Here is a 25,218-nt window from a genome sequence, read left to right as displayed (position 1 = left end):
CTACATGGTCACTCGTGCTTTTAATTATAGATTTTTCACACAATAAGATTTTTTTTTTTTGCACTACTTATATTCTGCTCACGTTTTAGACGGGATTTATATTGCAAATTCAGACACTGGAGAGTCCTGTGCGCGTCAAACCAAATAGAGACACTCTTCCAACATGCGTAATCGCGCGTAATTATCACAGAGAAATATACATGACTTTTTTTTAAGCATATAGTTCACGCTTCAGCAGAAATGAAATTACTAATCGCTGTAATTTAAACTAAATTCCTATTTGTCCTGCCTTATTTTTTCCCCCTACACCTAAAGTGCACGAACACATCTTAATGCGAGATTTGTTCCGCCAGCCGAATTAAATACAAAAAAAAAAAAAAAAGAGACACGATCCAATCTGTAGTGACACACCAAGCCGACACAGCATTCATCTCCACTCCTTTGGGAATTCAAATAAGACGCGAGGAAGAGCAAATATCCAAACATGTACCGTTACACCTCCAATCTAAATAATTAACAATGTCTCGACGGGCGCGTCGGAGGACAGGCTTTGGTGAGAACGCTTTCACGCGATGAAAGGAGCGTGTTTTCAAATCAAATGCTGATGGAGCCTGGAATTAAATTATCCTACTCTATTCCATTCTTTAACGATGTGTGTGTGTGTGTGTGTGTGTGTGTGTGTGCGTGTGTGTGTGTGTGTGCCAAGAAAACTTAAATATCTCAAAGATAATTTAGATTTAAATGACAGCAAACCGTTTAAAGTAAATAAATAAATAATAAAACACGCAAGTCGATTTCTTAGTCTTCAAGCGGAGAGAATTTCAAACAAGCATTTCACAGTATTTTTTATTTTATTTTTTATGTTTCTATGCTTTCAGTAATAATACAGGGCCTGTGGGATTATGGGTAAAGACAATCGTGATTCAGAGAATACAACTCAATAACTTGTTGTTGTTGTTTTTAAAAGAGCAGTGACGTCACAGGATCCGCTAAAAAGCAAACAGCTTTCCAAACTCACTAGATCACTACTTTTATCTGAGGAGGAGAGTTTGTGCAATTTTCTGGTTGTTCAGGCCAATTTTCTTTTATTTATGTTTGATTTACTTTATCTGGGGAAGAACACAGTCATGGTTTTTTTTAAAAATACAAATAAGGTTCACAGTTTGGTAATAATGTCAGATACACACACATTTCCTTACTCTGTGCTCTTATTCTGTATATATTTGTTAAAATATATTGAAAAAATAAGTTTCATTGACCTGGATTTTAAAAATTGTGAACAAAATACCTAAACCCACTGCTTTAGATGGGATCATTCATCTGTGTGTGTAACTTCAGAGTCGGCCTGCAAATGCACAACTAGTCTGAGTGCTCTGTGCAGCGGTCAGGCAGCAGAGAGGGCTGCTATGTTGTCTGGGGGGGAGGTGGGAGGTTTGAGGGTTTGGGGGTTCGGCTCTTGACCAATGGCGGCCCAGCTGCCTCAGCTAAAGGTCGCTTGAGGTGACCTCACACATTCTCACCCTCACCTAAGGCCCGAGGAGAACTTTTCCATAACAAGGCGCTCCGCCGCTGGCCTCAGCTGAACCTCTCAGGTCCCGAGGGCGACTCCAGCCTCACCTTGGCAGAGTCAGCTCTTTTGCCTCTGGCTATGATCAAAAAGTCTCTTTTGTGCACTTGGCATTCATTTATATCTGCACGCTTCATATAGGCACACGTTCAGCCATGCATGCACGCATGTGGATCTCCATGCGTGTCTACGAACCTCTCTTGCGGCGGGGGCTCGGTGCCCTTTGAGGGGCAGGCGGCCGGCCAAAGCGTGTGAAAGCAGATAACCAGGGCGAATTTCATGACGCACGCACTTCTTGCTCTGCAAAGTTCTATTAAAAAAGGATGAAAACAAAACACACATCTGAGACGTTTTGTCTCTGAATCAATTTCTACACATGCTGAAGAGATCATGGTTCTCATGGATCTTGAAATAGCGGTGGAAAAGCAATGATTGGGGAAGAGAGATTGCCGGATTTATGTGATTTATGTGATAAAAATCTTTGAAAATGTAGTTTACATGTTAGCTTGTAGTAAATTTTACAACTGAAGCCTTACATAAAGGTTGTAGGTCATGATCTGGAGGACAAAAAGAGCTACTATATGAATGTTTGAGGCGTCTCTGAGCCATTTTAACCTCCAAGGGCCATGACTGGTGTAAAAAATATTAAAAAACAAAAGAAAAACAAATAAATCTAAAAAAAAACGTTTGCTGTAAGTCTGTGCTGTTCGGAAGGTGGGCTACTGCAGATGATGATCACGCAAAGGCTGTCAGGATTTCCAAAAAATACCATTCAAATGGAATGATTTAGCATTTAGGATGAAGAGCAGACCTACCAGCCTGCAAGAAAAAGCTTTTATCCTTCATTCTGGCCACATAAAACACACATAAAGTGAATTCAGGAAAGAATTCGCTGCATGGCTTTTAAAGTCACGGAATCAACTATACCTATGAAGTACAAAAAAGGAAAAAAAAACACATCAAATTTGCACAATGGAAGCCTTGCAGGCACAACGGCTACGTTAAGTCTTCTTCATGCCTCTTCATGTTAACCTGAAAAGTCCAAAGCTGCTAACATCTTAGCCTTAGCCGAAGCATCGTGTTCAGACACCTTCAGTTTACACAGTCTGCCCCAGATGGCATCTCTCAGCGCTGTTTTCTTTAGGCCTGTCATCTAGTGTAACGTCTTAATTGACGTTTACCTCTGTTGGTCGCTGTCAGCCACCCGGAGTCTGCGTCTGATGAGCAGCCCGGCGGAAAAGTTTCCCAGGCACCGACTTCAGATCGAAAATTACACCTGAGAGCTTTTGTTTGTTTTAGTTCTGTTTTTTTATTTTTTTTTATTCTTTCGCTCCTTGCTGTGTAATTTTCCATTCACACAGAGGGTGGATGATGTTGTGAAAACTGTGTCCGGCGTGCCGCTCGAGCTCCAACCGGTTCATGTTCGTTTATGAGGCCCATCTGTGCTATCGTTTTTTTTAAAAAAAGTCAAAGATCAGATTACAGCACATTTTGTCATCACAGAAGCAAACTTTGCAGGAATCCAACGTGGTCACCACAAATTATTCTAAATTGCTCTGTTAAGTAAAGTGAGATCTTTTTGGAGGTTTCTTTTGGAGTCTCATGAAGCAAAACGTAGAAACAACGTGGGCACCTCCTCTATCGCTGTTTAAAGTCTGAGAGGTTTTTTTTTTTCTGTTGAAACAGAATCCTGAATGCTTGCAGAGATAATGTCAGACTTTACACGCCGATCTGACTCTCCAGCTGTACAAACAGGGCATCTTTGGGCAGAGAATGCTTAAATTATGGAGAGGACCACTTAGGAAGACACTTTACATCATTTATCCACTTAATGCCACGTTCACTTCAAAAGCGAGACGTCAGAAATGTTTCCTCGAGAAAACCTCTGCGCTTTCATAAGTGGAGAAAAGCAGAATTATGGAACCCGGTGGTATTTAAATTGTAGAAAATATTATTGATGCAAAGTATTTTGTGGTAATTTACTTCACCGGTGGGTTACTAGCCTATTAAAATATAGGCTCAGATGCCAACACACAGTTGTTTCCCATAAATATGAGGTTGTGCGTGAAATATAGTCGTCTTGAATGAATGTTAGAGTCTGCCGATGCATCCTGTGCAGCATTTGGTGCCATCATTATAATGCGTCTGTCTGACGGGAACTTCCAAGGCAGTGTAGTTACAGTAATTTAACATTTTTATTTTTGCTAAAGGAAGTTCCTGACCTCTTAGAATAACTGGCCAATCAGGAAGCTTCTTTACAACAACATAGGGTTTTTAACAGCTAATTTGACACCCACAGAAAAAAATGGAAGTATGAGCAACCATCCTCAGGACATAGGCAACAACTTCCCATGTTTGTATAAGTCAAAGTATGGCTTCCTTAAGGTCAATTCAGTCTTTAACACACAAATTAGTTTAATATCTATGAAAAGGCAAATCTAATGGCTCAGCAAGAATGAAAGCAGACCCTCTTTGACCCTTCTCTCTGCAGATATTCCATCTAATCTGTTGTCTCCTGTAAAAGCGATCACTTGAAGTATATTTTAACCACTGGCAAAAAACTTCTAAGTCCTGTGAATCACTGAATCTGTGCTGTATTGAACAATTGTACAACATATGCTGTTACTGTTCTGCAGTACAGATATAAATAGTTCCAATCCTGTCTGTAATCATGTATTACATCTCTACATTAAACTGTAACGACCATCAATCTGTTATAAATGAACGTCCGAGCGAGCCGGGTGACACCTAGCAGCCCGCGAGTCAAATCAAACTGTTTATTCATAAATACACGTTGAGTCTTTGCTGCCAGGAAACAGGCCATTCCTCACGCAGATAAATGGCGAGTCACCACTTTCCCCTTTACGATATTGCACGCGGCCTGAGATCAGCAAGTTTTGGTTCTCTGCTTCCAGGGCCAGTTTCCATTTGTCTCCATCCCAGCAGCAGTAGCTTGTCACCTCTGGAACCCACAACCGGCACTCAGAAGCCCCGCCCGCTCTGTAAGTCACTCTGGCGTTGGCTGAAGTGTAAAATGTTTACGCCTTGTAAAAATATTTCTTTGGACTGCTGTCTTATTAAAGCCAGATGTTTGGTCGCTCCAGTTTTCCCTTGTGCAAATATAGAGATGCTTTTTCTTTTATTTCTGGCATTGGCTTTTCCGTCTCTACACAAACCGTGAGGTCAATAGTTCTGACCCTCTTATTTTTCAATTGACAAACCAGCTATTATCCATATATTTGTTAACTATTGATCCGTTTGTTGTGCATGCTATTACTGTAGTAGCAGTAATAGCTGCTACTACTACATCCTGCATAACTGCATTATGAAACATGCATTAATTATGATGCATTCAAAATTGCTTCACTGTACTTATAAGCTAAGACACTGCATTTTCTATCACAACATAAATCAATATTGCAGTTTATTGTTCATGCATGAACGGGTATATATAGGAAGTAAAACTATTATAAGCCTGATCAACCTCTGGCTTATAGTTAATAATATTTATACAAAATGTTTCATTTTAAGTACATTCAAATGTCTTAAAAAAGAAAGCTTATGAATGTGTTATAAATCACTATGAATTCCCTTAAAACACAAAAATATGTTAGAGACTTTTAATGCCATGATTTGTTTGCAAGAGCTCAGTCTTTATGCTAAGCTAAGCTAACTGGATGTGGCTTACTATTCATTCATAATGTGAATGAATAAGTGCATTTCTAAATAACAGAAACATTCCTTTAAATAATCTCTAAAAAAAAACCTGCATGAGGACGTATCTGCAGCCGATGACAGATCGTCCCGGCGCTGATGATCCCATTTTTGTTCACTACAGACGGTTTAACATTTTGCTGTGTCAAATAGGATGACACACAACCTTTTGTAAAATGGATCAACAGCAGAGAAAAGAGGAAATAAACAGTTAAATGGCAAAAAAAAACAAAAACTCAACACTCCACATGGTGTACCTGGGGGGCTCCATCATCCACCTCTCCCTGCCTACAGCATATCCAATCCAACAAGAACAGACGGTGTGGAGATCGACTTATGGGATTGGATCCTACCCAGCAGTGTCTTATACACTCAACCTATATGTCACAGATGGTAGGATTTCAGCGTGGTTGATATAGGAAATCCATTCAGGAGTATTGATCTCTTTAAGATCTGCTCTCTCTGCCTCCGCAGGAGCCGAACATCCGCGGAGACCTGGGAGGAAGTGGAGCTGCTGAAATCTCACTCAACCCCTCAACGCTTCAAGTTTAGGAAATAACGTGCAAAATGTTCACAAAGACTAAAGCCAGAGTTATTTAAACCCGTCGGTATCTCCTCCACTCATAGCGACGCAAACTATAAATTGCTGATTGCATTCTTTTTAAATTTGCTGTGTGTGAAATCCTTTTGTGAATCCTGGCAGGAGAAATAATGTATGTTTTCAAATGGCGCAAAGGAAAACTGCACAATCAGCACAACTCACTGAGATTGAACAAAGAAACGAATGTCACCTCCAGCGACAGAAAATTAGGGGAAAATGCACTGTTGACTTGACGTGAGGTCGCCTCTGGGCAGATTAAGATCAAAACTCCAACTGTAATTATCAGTTTGTGTCAAAAATGTTGCAGAAATAAATGAGGGGATTCCTACAGATTGCTCCTTCAAGGTAAAGTTAGGACAGGTATACATCTTTATAGTGTTTACCATCTGTTTCTGTCACATACATAAGATTAATGCCGCATTGATGATGATGAATGACACTTATTTAAAAAACTGGGAGTTTTGTGTTCCATTAAGACTGTATTTTATAAGGTAAGTTTTATGTTTTAAATACTCCGGCAATTATTAATTTAATCTGTATCTGATTGATCATTTTCCTCTGAAGATGGAACTGCACTCTGGAAAAATATCATCCTGATGATGATTGACATTTTAGTAAAGAATGTCAACATTAACCACTGTTATGTTGTCACCTTAAGCACATCTGGTCCAGTTTCGATGACATTTAGTCGATGTGCTCGGAAATTATTTAACAGTTCAGAAACCGCACAGAAGTGACGTAACAGCATTTTGTATTTTCCTGTGATTTCCTTGACTGTTTGCTAGAGCTCTGTTTTTAAATTGCACAAGCAGGTTGTGCAGGAACAAATGCATAATGCCTGTTAGCCACCCTCCCTCCATCCCTTTGTGTTTCTCAGACAGTTCTAATCTGTGAAAAGACAGTCACGTCCAGATTTTGTCGTCTGCAGTGTAAACCCTGGTGGAAAACGACCCGCCGCCTGCGCCTCCAGTCTCCACAGCTCGCCTTCATTATTCCACGCGGCAGGAGAGCCAGAGCTCACGGTGTGGTAATCCCTGCTGGAAGGCATCACCATATACCGTCATTAACGAAATAGAAGACACACAAGCACGTACACATCTATAGTTTGGTTGCGGCGGCAGCAGCAGCACCTTGTAGACAACAGCTAAAGGTTTATATTTCTCTGCAGGAGGTGTCATGGAGACTCATATCGATCCTCTGTGGTGGGTTATAGACATAAGGAGTGTTCTTATTTGTTGCTGTTGATGTGCTTTATATGTGATATACATCTGCTGTGAGGTCTAATCCCATAATTCCTGGTCTGTGAGGATGTTAGTTGTCACCAATGCATCAATTTGAAATTTGGAGTATGTAATATAAAGCTCTTTAATGCTCTATTCTATATGAATTCGTTTGGATTTGGCTGGTCAGTGAAAGCACCATGTAGAACACCCTACGAGCCACCAGAGGGCGCCACAGATAATTAAAGTTAATATGCCAGTAATAAACTGGAGTAATTTCTGATTTAATTAAAGGCCTTCAGCAACTGATTTGTTTTGACATGTGTCGCTTACACTTCCATATAATAATATGATAGGACTTTAACATAATAGTTCATTTATGATCACCTTTACATTCTTGTAATTTAATATTCCAAAATATTTAAAAATATTTTGATGCCTTGAAGTTAAATCGTTATATCAAATGATTTATAGTTACTCTTGACTAGCTTATTATAGCTGTCTTTAATTGTCTTACAGATTTACTAGGCCACAAACGATACGTAGCAAAAATAAAGTCAACCAAAGGTCCTGGGTTACACAGTGAGTGTAAGGAGGAAAAAAAACAGCAGAAAAGACCTGCAGATCCTTCAATTCCTTCAATGTGACTCCAGCACTGTACTCTCCTCAATTTATGAGGCATCATGGCGGGTAATAAAGCGGAAAGGTCAGGGGGATGTGTTTTTATCTGCTCTAAACCACTAGGTCAGATTTCCACTTTCCACACCACAACGCTGTGACTGCAGCTGGTGCCCTTCTGGTTAAAACAATACATTCACCTCGGTCCCTCACACATCATATCGCCAATTCTCCATCTTATTGGGAATGTTACACAGACGCCTGGGAGATATCACAGAATAGATTTACTACAAGAGTTCATTCACAGCCTCAGATATAAGCACTAAGTAATGTAAGCCATACATTATGAATCCAATTTGTTTGGCTGAGATCAGATATTCTAACTCATAATAGACGGACCGTGCTGCACGTCACGCTCTCACCACTAGGTGGCAGTAAAATAATAAATGTAGAACTGATCACACCCTTGAAGAAAGTTTCAAAAGCTTTTAAGAGCATTCTGGTGTTTAAACGAATAATTCTAACAATTATTGATTGATGTGGTTTGTGATTTCAATGACTTGATTGATACTTGATCTTTTTAAAAAGCGCCATTACTCCTAATATTATTCAAATAGTGGAAAATGGAAAAAGAAATTATCTTTTAATAAACATGATTTTAAATCTAATGGATGATTATTGTAACACAGTAGAAATGCATATAAGCCTTAAACAAGCACCGATTAATCACACAGCATGACCGCCTCGGTGTACCAGACGATGAGATGGAACAAACTTTTTTCAAGACAGATGTGCTCTCCTCTTAGAGGACACTTAAGGAAGCTCAAGAGGTGCAGGACATGAGGACATGATGTATGGTCTTACATGGGAAAACAGGTCTCCTTCCTTTAGAGAAGATCATTACAGCAGATTAAACACAACAGTTAAAGGAAAATCAATGTGTCTAAATGCATTTCTAGACTGATAACCATCAGCAATTTACATTTAAAGTACAGCAAAGTCAGAGATGTCACTTCATGGTCAGTGCACATCATGATATCTGGAACATTCCTGGTAAAACAAAGGATAAATGGGATGAAAATAAAATATGTTTGCTAGCTTCCGCTTGTATATCATTTTGTCCGTACTTCAACACAAATATGTTTCCATATTATGATTCAGATAGGTGCAGATGGCAGTAATCCCTGTTATATTCTGCATATTAATGCCAGTTATTGCTAAAGGGCTCAAAAAACCTCAAAGTTCAACAGAGAGAAGCGGCAAGACAGGAGAATCTGTGAACAACAGAGCTGAAACTGGGAACAAATACAAATCAGTGATATTTGATATTCTGCAGCAGCGTCTCTCCATCTGTCTCTGTGTTTAACATCAGACATCGAAAGGTCACACTCCATCCAATGTCTGTCGATTATGTCCAGGAGCTGTAAACCCAACAAGACCTGCGACAACGATTAAAAATAAATGTTTAATATAAGAAAAGCAAAGAAAATAGATGAAAAAAGAAGATTTTAATGGAACTTGAGTTAAACTTCCTTGATTGCAAAAGGACTGAATCCACAGACTGTCTGCAGTTGCCTCAGAAAGACTATGGTCACACCGCCGGACATGTCTGCAGAGATTCACCCACTGGGTCAGATCCTCTACACAAATGCACTCCCTGACTCACACAACACAACAGACATTCAGCTCAGGGCATAAGTACAGACACAAACAGCCCTGATATACTCCTCCAACACCACTTGAGATTTATTGGATGTGGGGAGAATGAACTGGGATGATGAAATCCCAGCTGATGCTGTGGTACACCCAGCCTCAGAAGCCCAGACTCCGGTGGGAGACTTAAGATGATGTTTAGACTGCTGGCAGGTGAGAGGTCACACCTCCCAGTCCCACACCAGAGCGACACTCAAGAGACCAGTGGGAACCTAATGAAGCCCCGATGAAATCTAAAAGCAGCCTTGGGGGACTTGTTTGTTTGGGGCAAACAGGTTTCCAATCTATTTCTTTGCTATTTAACTTTTCATTGTTTTATCATGGTTATTGCCATACATCATTTTGTTCCACACGTGCCTGCGAGCCATTCGTTTTTTTTTATTGGAGTTCCATCCTTATTTCTGTTGCTTTTATATACAGTATTTATTATTATTCTAACCCGCACAATTGTTATTCTGGAGTGTTATTGTGGCCTTTGCTAACCGACGCCAGCTGTCATGTGGAATCAGAATAAACATCAACCACTGGAGGAAATACATGAAAATCAAACCCATCACACCCTGCATACAAAATCAAATACTGAGGGAGGGGGCCTGGAGGCTTTTACAGCAAGTAATCCCTGACCAGTCACATTAAAATTACTCACACTCTTAATTTCGAGATATACAGTCCATGAAAAACCACATCGCGTTAATAATCGTAAGAGGAATAGCCTGAGAATATTGTGAATTTAATTATGATGATGATCAGCCTAAAGCATGCATGGCCCCATTGCTTTTGAATCGACCTACTCTGCATGTGCCAACAGATTCATGAATTTAAATCTCAATTTGGTGGTGTAAGCAATTTTTAAAATATACTGTATTTCAGTGTCTATATCAAAACATCTACCATAGCTGAAAATAATAGATTTACGTTACAATTTAAGCAGTTTTAATGGCTTTGCTTATCTAATCGACTTTTCTTTACTTGCATGTATTTTACATCCAGCCAAGTAAAAATAAAGACTAAGAATGAACGGCACTGCAGAAAACGGTACCTGATCAAGTGTGGAAGGAAGTTGAAGAGTTGCATGCCAGATGACGTCATCTTCGGCTTCCAGGGAGCCGTCAGGAGCAGCGACGTCATTATGATTGATGAAATTCCTCGTGAGAATCACAGGGAAAAATATTCAAACTTAACAAGCGGAATAAAAACAGAGCGGCATTGCGAATCAAACTGATCGGTCACGTGTTACCTGTTTCAAAGGACCGCCCCCTTGAAACAGGTAGCGTTTTCTGCGTGGCAGCGCCTGGAGGATGTCACGTGACACGAATGACGCTCTCATGAGTTCTCTCATGAGCGCGATTTAAAGTGAATTTCACAATAAAATACCTCGTCAACTAACAAAAAGGTACAAAACCTGGGACTAAAAGGTGTTTTTTTTCTGATGTTACCATACCATCAAGTTAAACTAAATTAATTAACTGTTTTAATATTAAAAAGGATGACTCGCTGTTAGAAGTGACAGCTATACTAATTAAAATGTCTATTTTATCAATATTTAAATCAATTGCACAACCAGTCTTGATTAAACATTTCAACAACTGGACTGAGTTAAAGTAATCGTGGCTTTATATACTGTCAATTAACAATTTACATTAATAATCTAAGTTGCAAATACAAGTATGGCAATGGTTAGTCAAGGTTAAAATGAAGACCTGGGGGAGGGGTTCTTTCTGGGATTTGTCCCCCTGTTCTCCCACTGTCCAAAAACATTTAGTGACTGCCAACCAATGTGACTGTTGACCAGTGACAGCTAGGATAGGCTACAGCCCTCATGACCATGCATAGGAAAAACAGTTGCAGTAAAGCAGTGCATGGTGGACAGCATTGGTTGTATTGGTCATAACATTTCCTGATAATGTTAATAAAAAAAGAAAATGAGTTGATTCCCTCAATAACAACATCTACATTAGATCCAAAGCACCGGTCCTGTATATCTGAATGAAACTGAAAGTTTCTGAGGCCAAATGTTTGGAGATGTCAGCAAATGTAATGACAATGACAAATGTCATGAGATGGTAGAAGATGAGGTCAGAGCTTGTATCTGTGTCTGATTCGTACAATAAACATGCAGTAATAAAGTTAAGGTCAGCTATCTTTACTCAATGTGAACATTTTTTTTTTTTGGTTTGTGAATGAGCTCATGAGTAAATATTCTAAAAGTCCATGTCTCGTTGTGATATCAACAGACGACATCAGCAGCCCATCATCCAAAGGTAAGTCTGCTAAAGTTCATTATATCAGCGCTGCAACCAAGTATGGAGAGATATTTGTGTTGTGTGTTTTTCTGTACGTGTGTGTGTGTGTGTGTGTGTGTGTGTGTCTTCCTGCAGCCATGCATTCAGTATCAAGGCGAAAGTTCAACAAGGTGGTGCCAGAAGTGTTCACCCCACCTATGGGGAAATAGCTTCCACCTTAATGGGCTGATAAAACAGTCTGTACAGCAAGGATTGAAAACGTCAAGAAAAAAAAAGGTAATGATTGTGTAACAAATGGCTTATCATGTACTCATGATGTACAGACAAAACCTGTGATGTATTCACATATCCTTATGAGACTACTAAAAATAGAATGCAGTGATCCAGTGGTTTTTCTCTTTTTCTTTAACACGATATATTTCTTGCTTATATTTATAATTTGAGATGATTGCGATAACGATTTTGATCCACATGTGCCACAGCAGTTTCATACTGGTTCATTTTCTTCACGTGATTTCTTCAATAAATTTATCTTTCTTGTGTTTTGCACAAACATATAACGTTGGATCAGATACAAGAAAATATTAGTCATTGAGGATTTCTAATTAATTAAGCAAAAAAAAAAAAAGTGAAATTTTAAACGTAGTCCATGGAGATTCTCTTTTATTCTTGTGTTTCTATTCATTAAAAAGATCAAGAGATCGAAATTATTAAAATATCTTTTTAAATAATACAACACGTGGTCGGCGCTAGGACCGCGCGGTCGCCATATTGAAAAAGAGGGCGTGGCCTTGGTCTGCCGCGAGACGATGAGGGTTCCGCTTTGGCTCGCGGCTCGTGCAGAACGGCGAGGTCCTCTCGGCGGGGCGAAGCGATGCCAGTCTCTGTTCTCCGGGGAAAAAACTGAATAAAAACACAACCCAGCGTCGGTTTTTTTTTGTTTTTTTTGTGTTAAATTCCAACAGTGTTAACAGAAACACAGACAGCATGTCGGTGCTCGCTCTGCAAGAGTACGAATTCGAGAGGCAGTTCAACGAGGACGAAGCCATCCGATGGATGCAGGAGAACTGGTAAGGCTACGAGACGCGATGTTAGCCTGGAAACCCCACAAGATGAACGGCAAATTCAACGCGACGTGTTGGGTTGGCTGACCGGCCGCGCATCAGCCGAGCTCACCGGGATTAAACCACATCCGTATCCAATTATATCAGCCTCTCTGTCATCATCCGCAAATTACCGTCCAGAAAATGAACATATTCACACAGGCCTTTTAGCAGCGTGTGGATTTATCGCCCGACTGCCCTTAACTACCTTACAGTCCGCTGTTACATTATTCATCTTCCGGCGGGGAGGATTTGCCCTTGAATACCTCTGATTTACCCCCCCCCCCCCACCCTGCATCAGTTATTATGTGCAGAGGTCATTGTAAAGGTCAACCATGTGGCTCCAGCTCCCTCATCCGTTCAGAGTCCCATGTTGAACCGAGCCGGGGGCCCCAAGGATGATAAAGGACACCCCCACACTCATCCAGTGGTTTCTTCCTTCGAAAGACGAAGGATTCCAGCTCATACAGTGGAATGACAAGGCATCAGTGTAATATGTAATTAATAGCTAACTGTTAATTACATTAATTTAGTATTGAATATTTAAGATAAACCGTCTTCAAATTCCATCTTACACCTCTTAACATACAGAGAAATCAGAGACATTAAATACATTTTTTTGCTCAGAAAATAATTGAAATGTTATTAAAATATGTGTAAATTTTCAACCTCAGCTTTACTGATGATATTTTAAATTAAGTCTTATAACTGTTGAATTACAAGTGAAATTCCAGAGAACTTGTGTTGGGAAAAAACTCATTGTTTGCTCAGGGCAGTGTCTGCAAGGCTACAGCATTACCTAGGACTGATATTTTATGGCTCCTGCTGTGATTAAGTTCACATTACTTTGTAATCGTGTGCATTGATGCCTTTCGTGTGTATTTTCCAGGCGGGTCAATGTAACTACACACTGCATGACTGCGCCAAAGAGTCCATTTATTTTTGCCCGGGTCCATGCCAGATTGAGCAAAAAAATGGTTCAAAGCAAAACAAAATGAGTCATGCGTAAAGTTGGTCTCGGCTTCATTAAACATTCAGTGGCTCTGTGTAAAACCAGAATACATTGAGTGGGAGGAGTTCATCTGCCTGTAAAAATAAGTTATCATATAATTTAAAACACTATGTGTTGACCTGAGCCCTTGAAGCTGGGCTTTGACAAATTCCTATTCATTGAAGAACTGAAATGTGTGTAATACAGAGAGACAGACACAGTCACACTCACACACGCATTCACACACACTCACACAAAGAGAGAGTGTAGGAGCTGTCCCTACCCTGGTACTGACAGCCAGCCAATAACATTCACCTTCTGATGTCTGCTGACAGAGTATCAGCCAATCACGGAGCAGCTTATCTGTGCTGACTTCTCTCAGCTGTTCCTGTTACGGAGGATGACGGACTTCCCATCGCACAGGGCTGATGTAGACACCGACCACAGGAAAAGGAATTTGATAGGTTGTTTGTCGACCTTCTTGATGAACAGGGAGCAAGAAACGAGGCTTGACATGTTTTTATTGCTTCTGAAGAAGAAAACCAGAGTGTCTGGTTTGGCTAAAACAGAAAATGATGCATTAGTTATAAAGTTTGGTAGGAAATTTGAAAACCACCTCCAATACATTTTTTCTGTGTAGGGAACTTGATCACATCCATGAGGGTCTAGGGAGAATTTTACCAGTTCTCTCCGTCCTTACCCTTGTGTCACCATGCATCTGTTGCCTAGCAACAATGGCAGCTGGGGTTGAGTAGTTAATGAACAGCCCTTTTTAGAGTAGTAGTAGGTGTAAAAGCTGTGGTGAAGTAGTAATAATAGTACTAGTACTAATAGGATTTGTAATAAAACTGTAATGAATCAATTGATTTATTTGATTGAAAAAGTTAATTAAAACGCTGCTGCATGCCAGCAGGACTACATCACATTATAAATGCTGAACACATGCAGAAAAGGAGGCTAAAGTTCAACCGCTATAGCGCCGCCCACCCCATTCAATTGTGTCACAACATATTTTGACTGATCAAATACCTGCTGTGACATCACTCCTAGGCCAGAGTTACAACACGCTCTAAGGCATGTTGATTTTATTATCTACCTTAAAAACACTTTTTTGTTCCATTCAAGCACTTTGTCTTGCATGCATTTACATCAATCATGATGTTGTACTAAAATTGCACAATCAAGAAAGATCAGGAAACTGTCTTCTTCACTTTTGTAAATTGTCAAAGGTCAAACGCACAGACGTCTCACCGCAAATCACTAAGAGAAAAGGGACCGGCATCGTTTTACGCACACTGAGTTCTCCCACAGACTTAACATGCCTCTGACAGATAACAGAGTCGACACCCTGGAGTCTGTTGTGTGGGACAGAACACGGTGCCCATGTCAAGGTTTCATGATAGCGATATCCAGCTGCAAAGTCTACATACCTGTAAGTCATAAAGTGCTTATGCCAATTGATTCCATGTGGTGAAACATACCGGACTGTGAATTAGTAACAAGAATCATGATATTTGGTGTCTAGGTTGTAAATTTTGCACAGAATTTGAGAGATAATATTTAACAGATTGCTGACTGCATGGAAGGTTAGAAAGGAAGTCCTTGAAAATAATCAAACGAAAAATAATCTCAAATAAGATTATTGTGTAGTATTTTACTGATGTACGTCAGCCTTTTGGAAGTGCGTTTTGGGATTTGTGTTATTAGTATAGTTGACCTGCTTCTGGATGATGCAGAAAATCTTCCTCGGTTTAAAAAAAAATTCTGTTATAAACAAGTTTTTGCATTTTTTCAGTTCAGTCTTTGGAGCCAAAACAAAATCTGTTCCCCTGGTGAACCTGCTGAATCACTCCATGCTCTCTCTCACGAGTCATCATTCCTCATTACCATGCAAGGTTGTCTGGAATCATTTGTTCTCTGTCTTTCAATAAGCCTTTCAGCTGCCTGGGATCCCCGTGGAGATCCCATTCTCCCCTTCTTATGAATCTCTGCTGACCAAACCATTTCTTTTTCCCCCTAATGCCAGATTAGTTTGAATAATATTTGTAATTTGATTTTTTTTTTTTTTACTTGAGGAATGACGTTGGGGGCGTACCTTGAACAAAATCAAAGCAGTTAATTTTTCTAGGCCGACGGGCAGATGGCTCACAAAGGAAGGATCATTTAAAGTCACAGTGGAGCATATATTGGAGATTTCTAGTTAATAATAAGTCATTTAAACACAATGATCAAATTGATAATTGCTTTGTAAAAATCAGGTTAATACAGCGTTTGAACGCTGCATTAAGCTGCTGCTGTTAATGTTTCATATTAATCCCTGTGGCCTACATTCAATGCATAGATTACATACAGAAAACAAAGGGCATTCCTTTATCCTATCCTGAATCAACTGTGATGATGTGAAAGCAAGCAATATAGTGATATCTGTTTATGAAAAGAAATCCTTTTTTTTTTTTTTTAATGACATTTAATAGTCTCTTTTCGATGATGGAGTGCAGCACATTTCTGAACCTAGAATCCACTCCAGTGCACGACAACAAGCACGTCCAATAAGATCAGCGTCATTTATGTACTTGGGCCGGAGGGTTAGAAAGCTTCAGCTAACATCAATGTAATCGTCTTGAAACATTTTGCATGCAAATATTTTTTGAAACTACGCCATACGTAATTGTTTTTTTTTTTTCCCCAGCATGCATAATCGCATATCATAAAGATGTATACATTGTGCCTTTTGAGTTCTTTGCAATGCAAGACGCCGGTGAGACTTTGTCTTGCTACTTTAAATACGAGTGACTCAAAAAGTCAGTTTAATATAATTATCTCTCAAGACAAAAGCAGTCATTTCTGAATAGAAACATGATTTGACATTGTGGGGCACCAGATGCAGAATGAACTGATGAGTCTTACCGACCGACTGGTTTTTAAAGCCAGTCTGACAACTGTGCCTTTACCAGGTTCGGTGGACTAGTTTTTAACCGGATTATATTGGGTGCACCATGAAAGAGATTATTCTGGGATCGCTGGGCCTTATTTGCAGCAACTCATGGTTGTATTCTGTGGCGGAATGGCAGTTCTGATTACCCTTCCACTGTGATGGATACACACAGCAGTAGCAGGGAAACAAACTACGCTCCACAGACAACTGTGCGCCCATACCTTCATGCATGGCGGTTGCATTTTCATGTGTTCACCATAAACACGCACCTCAATCAGAGGGATGCGTCTCGCTGGCGTGCCGACTCATCCTCAGACTACAAACTAAGGATTACATAATGAGTGAAATCTCCTGGACCGGCTAATACAGATCCGAGTCCCACTGCAGGTTATCCAGAGGCTTTACAGCGCCCTGGGAGGGGGAGGGAAGGGTCCATGGGATCAGCATCCTGTTTATAGTGTCTGCTGTGCCATAGAAGTTACACCTCAAGCCACAAAGATGTACGCACCTTTATTTATTCTTGTACTTTATTTCAGGCTGGATAGTTATGTTCAGGACCACCAGTCTTTTCTCAACAACTTTTGTTGAACATATAAAGTGTAAACTCCATGTTGAAATAATTTTACTTGTCAGTGTCTCAATACAGGGGCACTAGATGGTCCATTTGTTGGTTTTGTGACTTTGCTATTTGCTCTGTCAGATACGAAGCCTTATATCTCTGATCTAATAGATTTGGTAACAGCACAATCAAGACAGGGACAACGCCCTGCTTCTCACGCGGTGTCCCGGCACGGGATTACAGCAACGCTCGAGAGAAAGACGTTTTTAAAAAACAAACATTTGATTTCTATTTATTCATTTAGTTTTCCAAATGAAGTATTGCTGTCTTTATACGGAGGGAAAAAATCTCAGCTTGAGGAAAGAATCAAGAATCAAACGGAAGAATCAAGCATCTCGTGATGTAGTTTATACATAACGCAGGATCCTATCTTGAGTCCATCCTTTCTAGTTTTGTTTGATTTTGCTGTTCTGCCCATATTGATTTATTTTCTCAAAGGCCTGTTAGTCGCACTGCCGCCTCTTTTGTCATCTGCGTTGGGACCAAACTCTAGTTGCCTAGCATCATCCGCATGAGAAGGAAGCGGCAGAGTCCAAGCATAGGGGTAAGAAGGGGGAGTGGAATGAGGCAGTAGTGGGTGGAGGTGACCTGGGAGGTGAGAAGAGGTGTGTATTTGGGTGTGACTGTCAATGAAGTAATGAATGAATATCAATTATGACCTCAATCCCTCATAAAATCTGGACTCTCTACAGCCGATAAAGAAATTTGATGCTAGATATTAATCAAAAAATTATATTCTGCCTCTTCAGATGGTCGTTTCCTTATTAGGAATCAGCAATAGTCATTCTTTTGGCAATTGTAACACTGAAAATGCTCATCACTCAGATGTTGGCTCGGATTTCAGAGACAAACACCTTGAAGATGATGACTTTACTGATTTACAGTGTTAACTGTTCAAATTTGGCCATCCCCTAGGGTTTGAATGCATTGGTAATTAGCTGAATATCAAGTTACTTTTAAATTTATAAATGAGACTGCAACTAAACTTTTAATTATAGTACTAAATGCTGAAATATCTTCAGTTCCTGTGTTATTCTGTAGCCAGCTAACACCAGTATAAGGTGTGCATTAGCTCACACCAGCCTCCATATGCTAATACATACAAAGTCTCACAGTCTTACTTCCAATGCTGTTTTCAAATTTTCTGCTGCTCAGAATTGGTGCAGCTACACTAAAAAGAAAGGACAAAAGGAAGTGCACTGTTAGACTTGCGTGTCGGGTTGTAAATCACTCTGACATCTCGGGTTTGGGTGGTGGTACCCTGAAGGGCTGTGTTGACTTCAGTGCTCCCTCCCTCCGCGGGCCTCCTTACAGTATGTAGGCCACTGTACATTCTGTGTTGCCTCCTTCCTGTGTAGTTGAGAAACAGTGATGTCATCCTGCAGTCCAATCCTGTTTTCTTTCTGTTCAAGCGTGTCCTTTTGTTTTGTTTGTTGTTGTTTTTTTCTACTTGGCGTCATCTTCCTTCTATGGTTGATATGGAAGTTTCTTTCCATCATTTTGCCTTCAACGAGGACGGTTATATTAATAAATTCTAATGTTAATAAACTTTATTTATCTGTCCAGGCAATCAAAAATACCGTAACCATGATCACATCCAGGAATGGAGTGAGTGAAAGTTCCCATTATTCCAAGCAATGCATAAAACCTAATCATATTTGATATGAACTAGAACTAGGGGTGCAAAGCAGGACGTCAAACAAGCTCCTAACCGACTCCACAATTTTAATTAGCTCAGCAAAAGTACCGACTGTTTTTCTCTTTCTCTCTGCACACTCATTAAAACCGAACGCTGTTGTTGTCGTTGGTGCTGTGCTGAGGCTGCAAACCTTGACAGATTTGCTCTTTAAGGGTTTCATATGTCACAGTTCTGTGAGAAATGCTTGAGTTTGCAGCGTGAGTTACGCACCAGCAATAGCATTCTGCTGAAGACAGCTGACCTTAAAGAGCCATTGTCCGACCAACCTCACTTCAAAAATAAAACGATAACAAACATGAAACACTTTCAAGAGAATCATTCCTATATAAATTCTATCAACTGAGCAATGTCATGTTCTCTTAGTACAACCAGCTGCAGATGGATGTGTCAGGCTGGTTTTATACAACTCATCATCCCCAGGGAGTTTGGATCCCATGGCTCCCAGAATTCCTCATTCCTGGTGCATATACTGACCTCTGGGAGCAGACCCAGTCATATTTGTCCCGCGTTTTTAGGCAGTGTTTGTCCACCTCGCCTCATGGTCCGTAAAATGGGACCATCTTAACTTTGCAATTGCTGAAAACCAGGAAAGGCTTTATTTAAGATTTGTCGGTTTGTACGGCACTGTAGTAAAGCCCTCCGCTTCGTGCGGGGAGGGAATGATCTGTAACAAGTCAATTACAGCAGACGTGCAGCACGCAAATGGTGGGAGTAGGTGTTGAATCAAATCTACAGCTGTGAACTGAACATTAGAAAATTTGTGGTGGATTTTGTTGGACTCATATCATCAGCTTTTCTGACTCTCTTGCCGAAACGTCTTGTAATGAAATGAAAATATCTTCCAATAATCTCTTTGCATTTCCAGGAAGAAGTCTTTTCTCTTCTCTGCCCTCTACGCCGCCTTCATCCTCGGTGGCCGCCATGTTATGAAACAGAGGGAGAAGTTTGAGTTGAGGAAACCGCTGGTGCTGTGGTCGCTCACACTCGCTGCATTCAGGTGAGAAAGCTTTAAATGACTCAAAGAATTGGCGATGACTGCAGATTCTCAACAAAAGACTGCAAGTGAGGAAAACAAACGTCCCCTCTGCTCTAAGGTCTGGACGCTGAGCAGCAAAGGCTGAGAAATGAAATGGATTTTCTGCTGTTGTGGTGGTAGAAATGTCTCTGGTGCTGTAATCTATATTGTTGTAGACAGTTCCATTAATGCAGGCGCATGCCATCCCATGTGGCACGCCAGAAGGCAAACAGCTTTGACCACAGCCGACGGGTTTTTGACAAGCTTAAATTCCGGGAAAGATGAGTTAAAGCCGGATATGTTGTCAGGTGAAAATACGTTTGAAATGTGAATTTAGATTCTTATTTTCAGTCAGTTAAAACGTTCAAGTACGTTTGTAGACTCTTCAGTTAATGGAAATGTCTGAATCACGCAGAAGCTACCTTTTGCAGCCGCCACTGTTATCTAATTCTAAAAATAGTATAATACTAATGATGTAAGCTCGACCTAATCTTTCTCTGCAGCTGAGCGGTAATGAGCCCACCGGGTTTAAGCAGATTGTGTAATTACTTTGAAATGATAGTGTCTGTGCCTTTTTCTTTCTTTACATACAAAGTACATTGCTTGTAACGTGAGATCATAGTATATGTAATAATATATATATATGTATATATATATGTGTGTGTGTATATATATATATATATATAAATAATCTAAAATATAATTTTATGACATCTTCCATCTGTTGTGTGTCTGTCCTTCTAGTATATTTGGTGCCATCCGAACCGGGAGCTACATGACCTACATCCTCATGACAAAAGGGCTCAAACAGTCTGTTTGTGACCAGAGCTTTTACAACGGACCCGTCAGCAAGTTCTGGGCATATGCCTTCGTACTAAGTAAAGCACCAGAACTGGGTAAGAGGACTACTTTTTAAGCCATCTCCACACCCAAGTGTTATTTTGCCGGGACTTCATTCAGTTGTTTGAGCCCCACGATTTTATTTCCTGTATTAGTTCCTCCTTCTCCTCCTTCTTTTCTCTAACTCCCTCCATCCTGCAGGCGACACGCTCTTCATCGTCTTGAGGAAACAGAAGCTCATCTTCCTCCACTGGTACCACCACATCACCGTACTGCTCTACTCCTGGTACTCCTACAAAGATATGGTCGCCGGCGGTGGGTGGTTCATGACCATGAACTATTTGGTCCATGCCGTAATGTACTCTTACTACGCCTTGCGGGCAGCCGGTTTCAAGGTGTCGCGCAAGTTCGCCATGTTCATCACGTTGACCCAGATCACCCAGATGCTGATGGGATGCGTGGTCAACTACCTGGTGTACTCATGGATGCAGCAGGGCCAGGAGTGTCCATCCCACATGCAGAACATTGTGTGGTCGTCCCTCATGTACCTCAGCTACTTTGTGCTCTTTGTCCAGTTCTTCATCGAGGCCTACTTCAGCAAGTCTAAATCATCGACTGCTGCTGACCCCAGGAAGACAAAGTAGAAAATGTAAAGCTCGGTTGTGGGTACTGTAAGAAGGGAGACGATGAAGACAAAGGGAGTCAAAAGTGGAGAGCAGGGACCAATCATTTAAGAGAATCAGTTAGGGTTGTTGGTCCAAAGGGTTGTTTGGATGAAAGAGGAATGATTGAGAGGTGTCATAGCGGAAGGGGGGGTTGGAATGGGGTTGGACAGGGAGGGGAGGGGTCAAGAGGATGGCTGGTGTTCGTGCTCAGGCACTTTAGATTGGAAATGCCTCAACAGAGGCAAAGTCTCCGAGGAAGCGGTGCTGCCAATATCAGAAGCCATCACAAGTGCATCAGCCTAAAGTTTAAAACGCCCCCTTTGTCAGTTCACCATGAATCCTGTTTAAATTTGAAAGGACAAAAAAAAAGCCCCTACCATATGTTTACTTGGTATTAAATACTTGGTTTACTTGGTATACTATGAAAAATACTAATCTGTACATATGAAGATGGAGTCGATGTTAGCGTAAGCCATCTGAGTATGTTTCTGTCTGTCTGTCATCCCGTCTTGCTTTGTTTCGACCTGTCAGAAGAAACCTTTGAAACACCGGTGGCGAGTTTGTGAACCGATGGGGGGAGAACATCTCCGTATCTTCTGTGTCTTACATTGTTAAATGTGATATTTTCTCAGGTCTTAGGTTAAATCTTTCCTAAATAAAATATGCATATCAAGACAACGTCGACATGTGTAACATCAGCACAGGTGTAGAAGGATGGCTGAAATCCACCCGGTACGGTTGATAAAAGGTACAAAATGGAACTGACTAAACAGATTGATTCACATCTGACAACCCGCAGGTGATTTTTTTGAAAAGCTTCTCGGTTAAAGTTTCCCTACAAGTGAAGAAAAAAAATTGAAGGATTACATGGAGGACAAACATTTCTGTTAAAAAGAAAAAAAATCAAAACATGCAAATTGTTAAAAATCTGCTGTGTTGACTTTAAAAATAGTGTGTGTCCTTAATGGTGTCTGTTGTGCTATTGTTCATTTGCACTGTGTCAATATCAAATAAACAACTGTTGCTGAAAAAAAATGTATGAACAAAGTGCTAAAACATGAAATGTGTCTGTGGTATTCTTTCTTTACTACATTTTGAATTGATGTAAAAATTTCTAAATAATCTTTTGGGTGAAAATGCAGTCATTAGAGAAAGATTGTGAAGACTTCTATCAAGATTTCACGGGTAAAGTAAATAGCTAAAGTTGGTAAAACAATCCAAAAAAAGAGAGGGGTCAGGAAAGTTAATGAAGTATCCAAGGTATGAGGAAGTGTGGGAATTAAGGTTTGGAAGGAAAGCTACTGGCTGCCAAATTCATTTTTAGCAAACAGCCACTCACCAGAACAGTAACAGGAAGCTGATTGGAGCCAATAAATGTTAAGAAGAAAGGTAGTTTCATCAATACAAGTAGTCCTCAACATAGGGACATAATTGGTTCTGAGAGGTTGTTCATAAATCGTTATTTATTAAATTCCAATCTATAATCCCCGTTTGAGGTCATTTAAAAGCCATTACTACTCTAAATATGAAAGAATTATTCCCTAAGATTTACCAGAAACAATTAACTGGACATTAAAACAACACATAAATAAAATAAAATACTGTAAGTAATGTAAACTTTACATCTCTACCTCTGCTGAATGAATTTTCTCCTCAGGGCTAAACCCAGTTTTAATCCACTGATTTATTCCACTGGAGTGATGCGCTGATGTCACTTCCGGGTCATCATAAGTCCGACACACTACTTCATTTTTTGATTTTTTTGAACATTTTTTTTTAAGTGTTTGATTACTCTATTTTATTCAATTAAGTTTCTCAGGTAACTCAACCAATAGTGCACATCAAATAGCAAATTGTCCAGAGTTCGGCATTTAGCGTTACCGTTAGTTAATATTTCCAGGCAGAAACCTAACCCAAAAACCTTCTATAGGGGGACAACCTGACAACATACAAACAACACATAATAAAATTAAATACAGGTACAGGTTGTTTCGAGTTAAGTCGTTCTCGTTTATACGTTGGTTTAAAAAAAACACACAAAAATATTAATAAAGTTTACGTCTTTTTACCCGAGTTTACGTCAATTAAACACATACTCGACTCAAAATCACTAGAAGCCTGTTAAAAGCACATAATACTGTACCACTCTACTATACAATAAATAAGGATAAAAATATGTAATTATATTAAAATACACAATTATAGTTCCAGTATCTACCGTTAAGCGTCACTTGTAATTCATTATGATTGTTTTGAAATCAGACTAGTTTACAATAAACTTTTGCTCCTTATAATTGAATCCTTCCTTGAATAAAATACTTCAAGGAACTTTTAACCAGTTTCAAACTGCATCTGGATACCTGCAACAGTGGACTCAACTTTTTTCATAAAGATCTGAAATCACACCAGCTGTGCAGTGAAGCTGGTTTGTGAGCGACAGCAGCGCTAAATATCGAGGGTACTTATTTTTAATCACTAATGTTTTTCTGTATACACTAACTCTACAATACTTTAGCATATAGCATGTAGCTTACCTTTAGGGTGAAGGAAGTGGAAGAGGAGGGAGGATTTTTTTTTTTGGTCAGGGGCAGAGTTGTCATCAGAAGATGGTCACCACAATCACTATCTTCACTGGCCTTTGTTTTATCCTCCATGATGTAGAGTAAAGTACCCAGGGTATGAAGCCAGAAGTTCTGAGATGCTCACAGAGACAACAAACAGGAACAAGAGGTGGAGTGGAGTGTTGGAGCTGCCTGAACGCAGTGATGCTACCCCCGCGGAGGTTGTGGCAGAAAGCGGAACTGCAGGACAATAGTCGGATATGGTGGCGTGTGTGTTCGTATTTCTGAATGTTCGTAAATTGAGGACTACCTGTCTTCCTAAAAGACAGAGATCTGAAAGAAGTTTGGCAAGAATGGACTTTTTACACTTGACCTGTCAGGTGCAAATACCTGTCTTTTACATCTATGTTTTATAATGTGAGGATCTGGTCAGTTTAAAGAAGATTTCTGTAAAGTGCACATAAGAAATATATTTTTAAAGGTTAGTGCCGCCACTTGTCTCGTCCTGTTCCTGTAACACCAGTTACACCTTGTTTGATATTCTTTTAAACAATGTCGCCATCTGCTGGAGGAAAAACGCAAAACATGGGAATATTATTTGTTTATTTTCTATGGTACCAGTCGTAGTAGTAGTAGTAGTAGTAGTAGTAGTAGTACTAATAATAATAATAATAATAATAATAATAATAATAATAATAATAATAATAATAATAATAATAATAATAATAATAATAAATAATAATAATAACAAAAATTAGTTAAACGTATCATAAGAAATGGTTGGAAAAGACAGACTCAAAAAATAGATGTTTTTAAAATGAGTGTACTGTATATTATAAATTAAAGGTTGCAATTCAACACAAAAAGGTACAGAGAGATTTATTTGGTCTATTGGAAATTCATCTTTGATTTTGTTCTGCAGCTGTAAGTGTAACATTCAGGTCTACATTGGGACATGGTGCTTCTTAAGCACTCTAGATCAGCGGGCTCAGAATTATCCCTGCAACTGCTCTCCCAGGAGCCAAATTGACCAGGGGACCTTCAAGGTTTGGGACTTTGCTAGAAGATTGTGGCTCATGTGTCAATGTCCACCCAGTGGATCAATTAGACCCCC

General features: G+C 39.9%; 1 protein-coding gene across 1 annotated transcript; it reads left to right on the top strand.

Moving 5' to 3' along the window:
• Positions 1–12,527: 12,527 nt before the first annotated feature.
• Positions 12,528–22,591, top strand: elovl6 (ELOVL fatty acid elongase 6). The gene is made up of 4 exons (XM_068325568.1): positions 12,528–12,746; positions 19,889–20,020; positions 20,783–20,934; positions 21,080–22,591. The coding sequence occupies exons 1-4, from the start codon at positions 12,664–12,666 to the stop codon at positions 21,520–21,522; spliced, it is 810 nt and encodes a 269-aa protein (XP_068181669.1). The 5' UTR covers positions 12,528–12,663; the 3' UTR covers positions 21,523–22,591.
• Positions 22,592–25,218: the final 2,627 nt, after the last annotated feature.

This window comes from Antennarius striatus, chromosome 10, assembly GCF_040054535.1.
Source record: "Antennarius striatus isolate MH-2024 chromosome 10, ASM4005453v1, whole genome shotgun sequence".
Lineage (NCBI taxonomy): Eukaryota > Metazoa > Chordata > Actinopteri > Lophiiformes > Antennariidae > Antennarius > Antennarius striatus.
Note: the sequence above shows the minus strand (reverse complement) of the source record. Positions and strands in the feature narration are given on the sequence as shown.

Coding starts and splice junctions, on each gene's coding strand:
- elovl6 (XM_068325568.1), top strand. CDS start 12,664: ATGTCGGTGCTCGCTCTGCAAGAGTACGAATTCGAGAGGCAGTTCAAC. Junction 12,747..19,888: donor CGATGGATGCAGGAGAACTG/GTAAGGCTACGA, acceptor TTGCATTTCCAG/GAAGAAGTCTTTTCTCTTCT. Junction 20,021..20,782: donor CTCACACTCGCTGCATTCAG/GTGAGAAAGCTT, acceptor CTGTCCTTCTAG/TATATTTGGTGCCATCCGAA.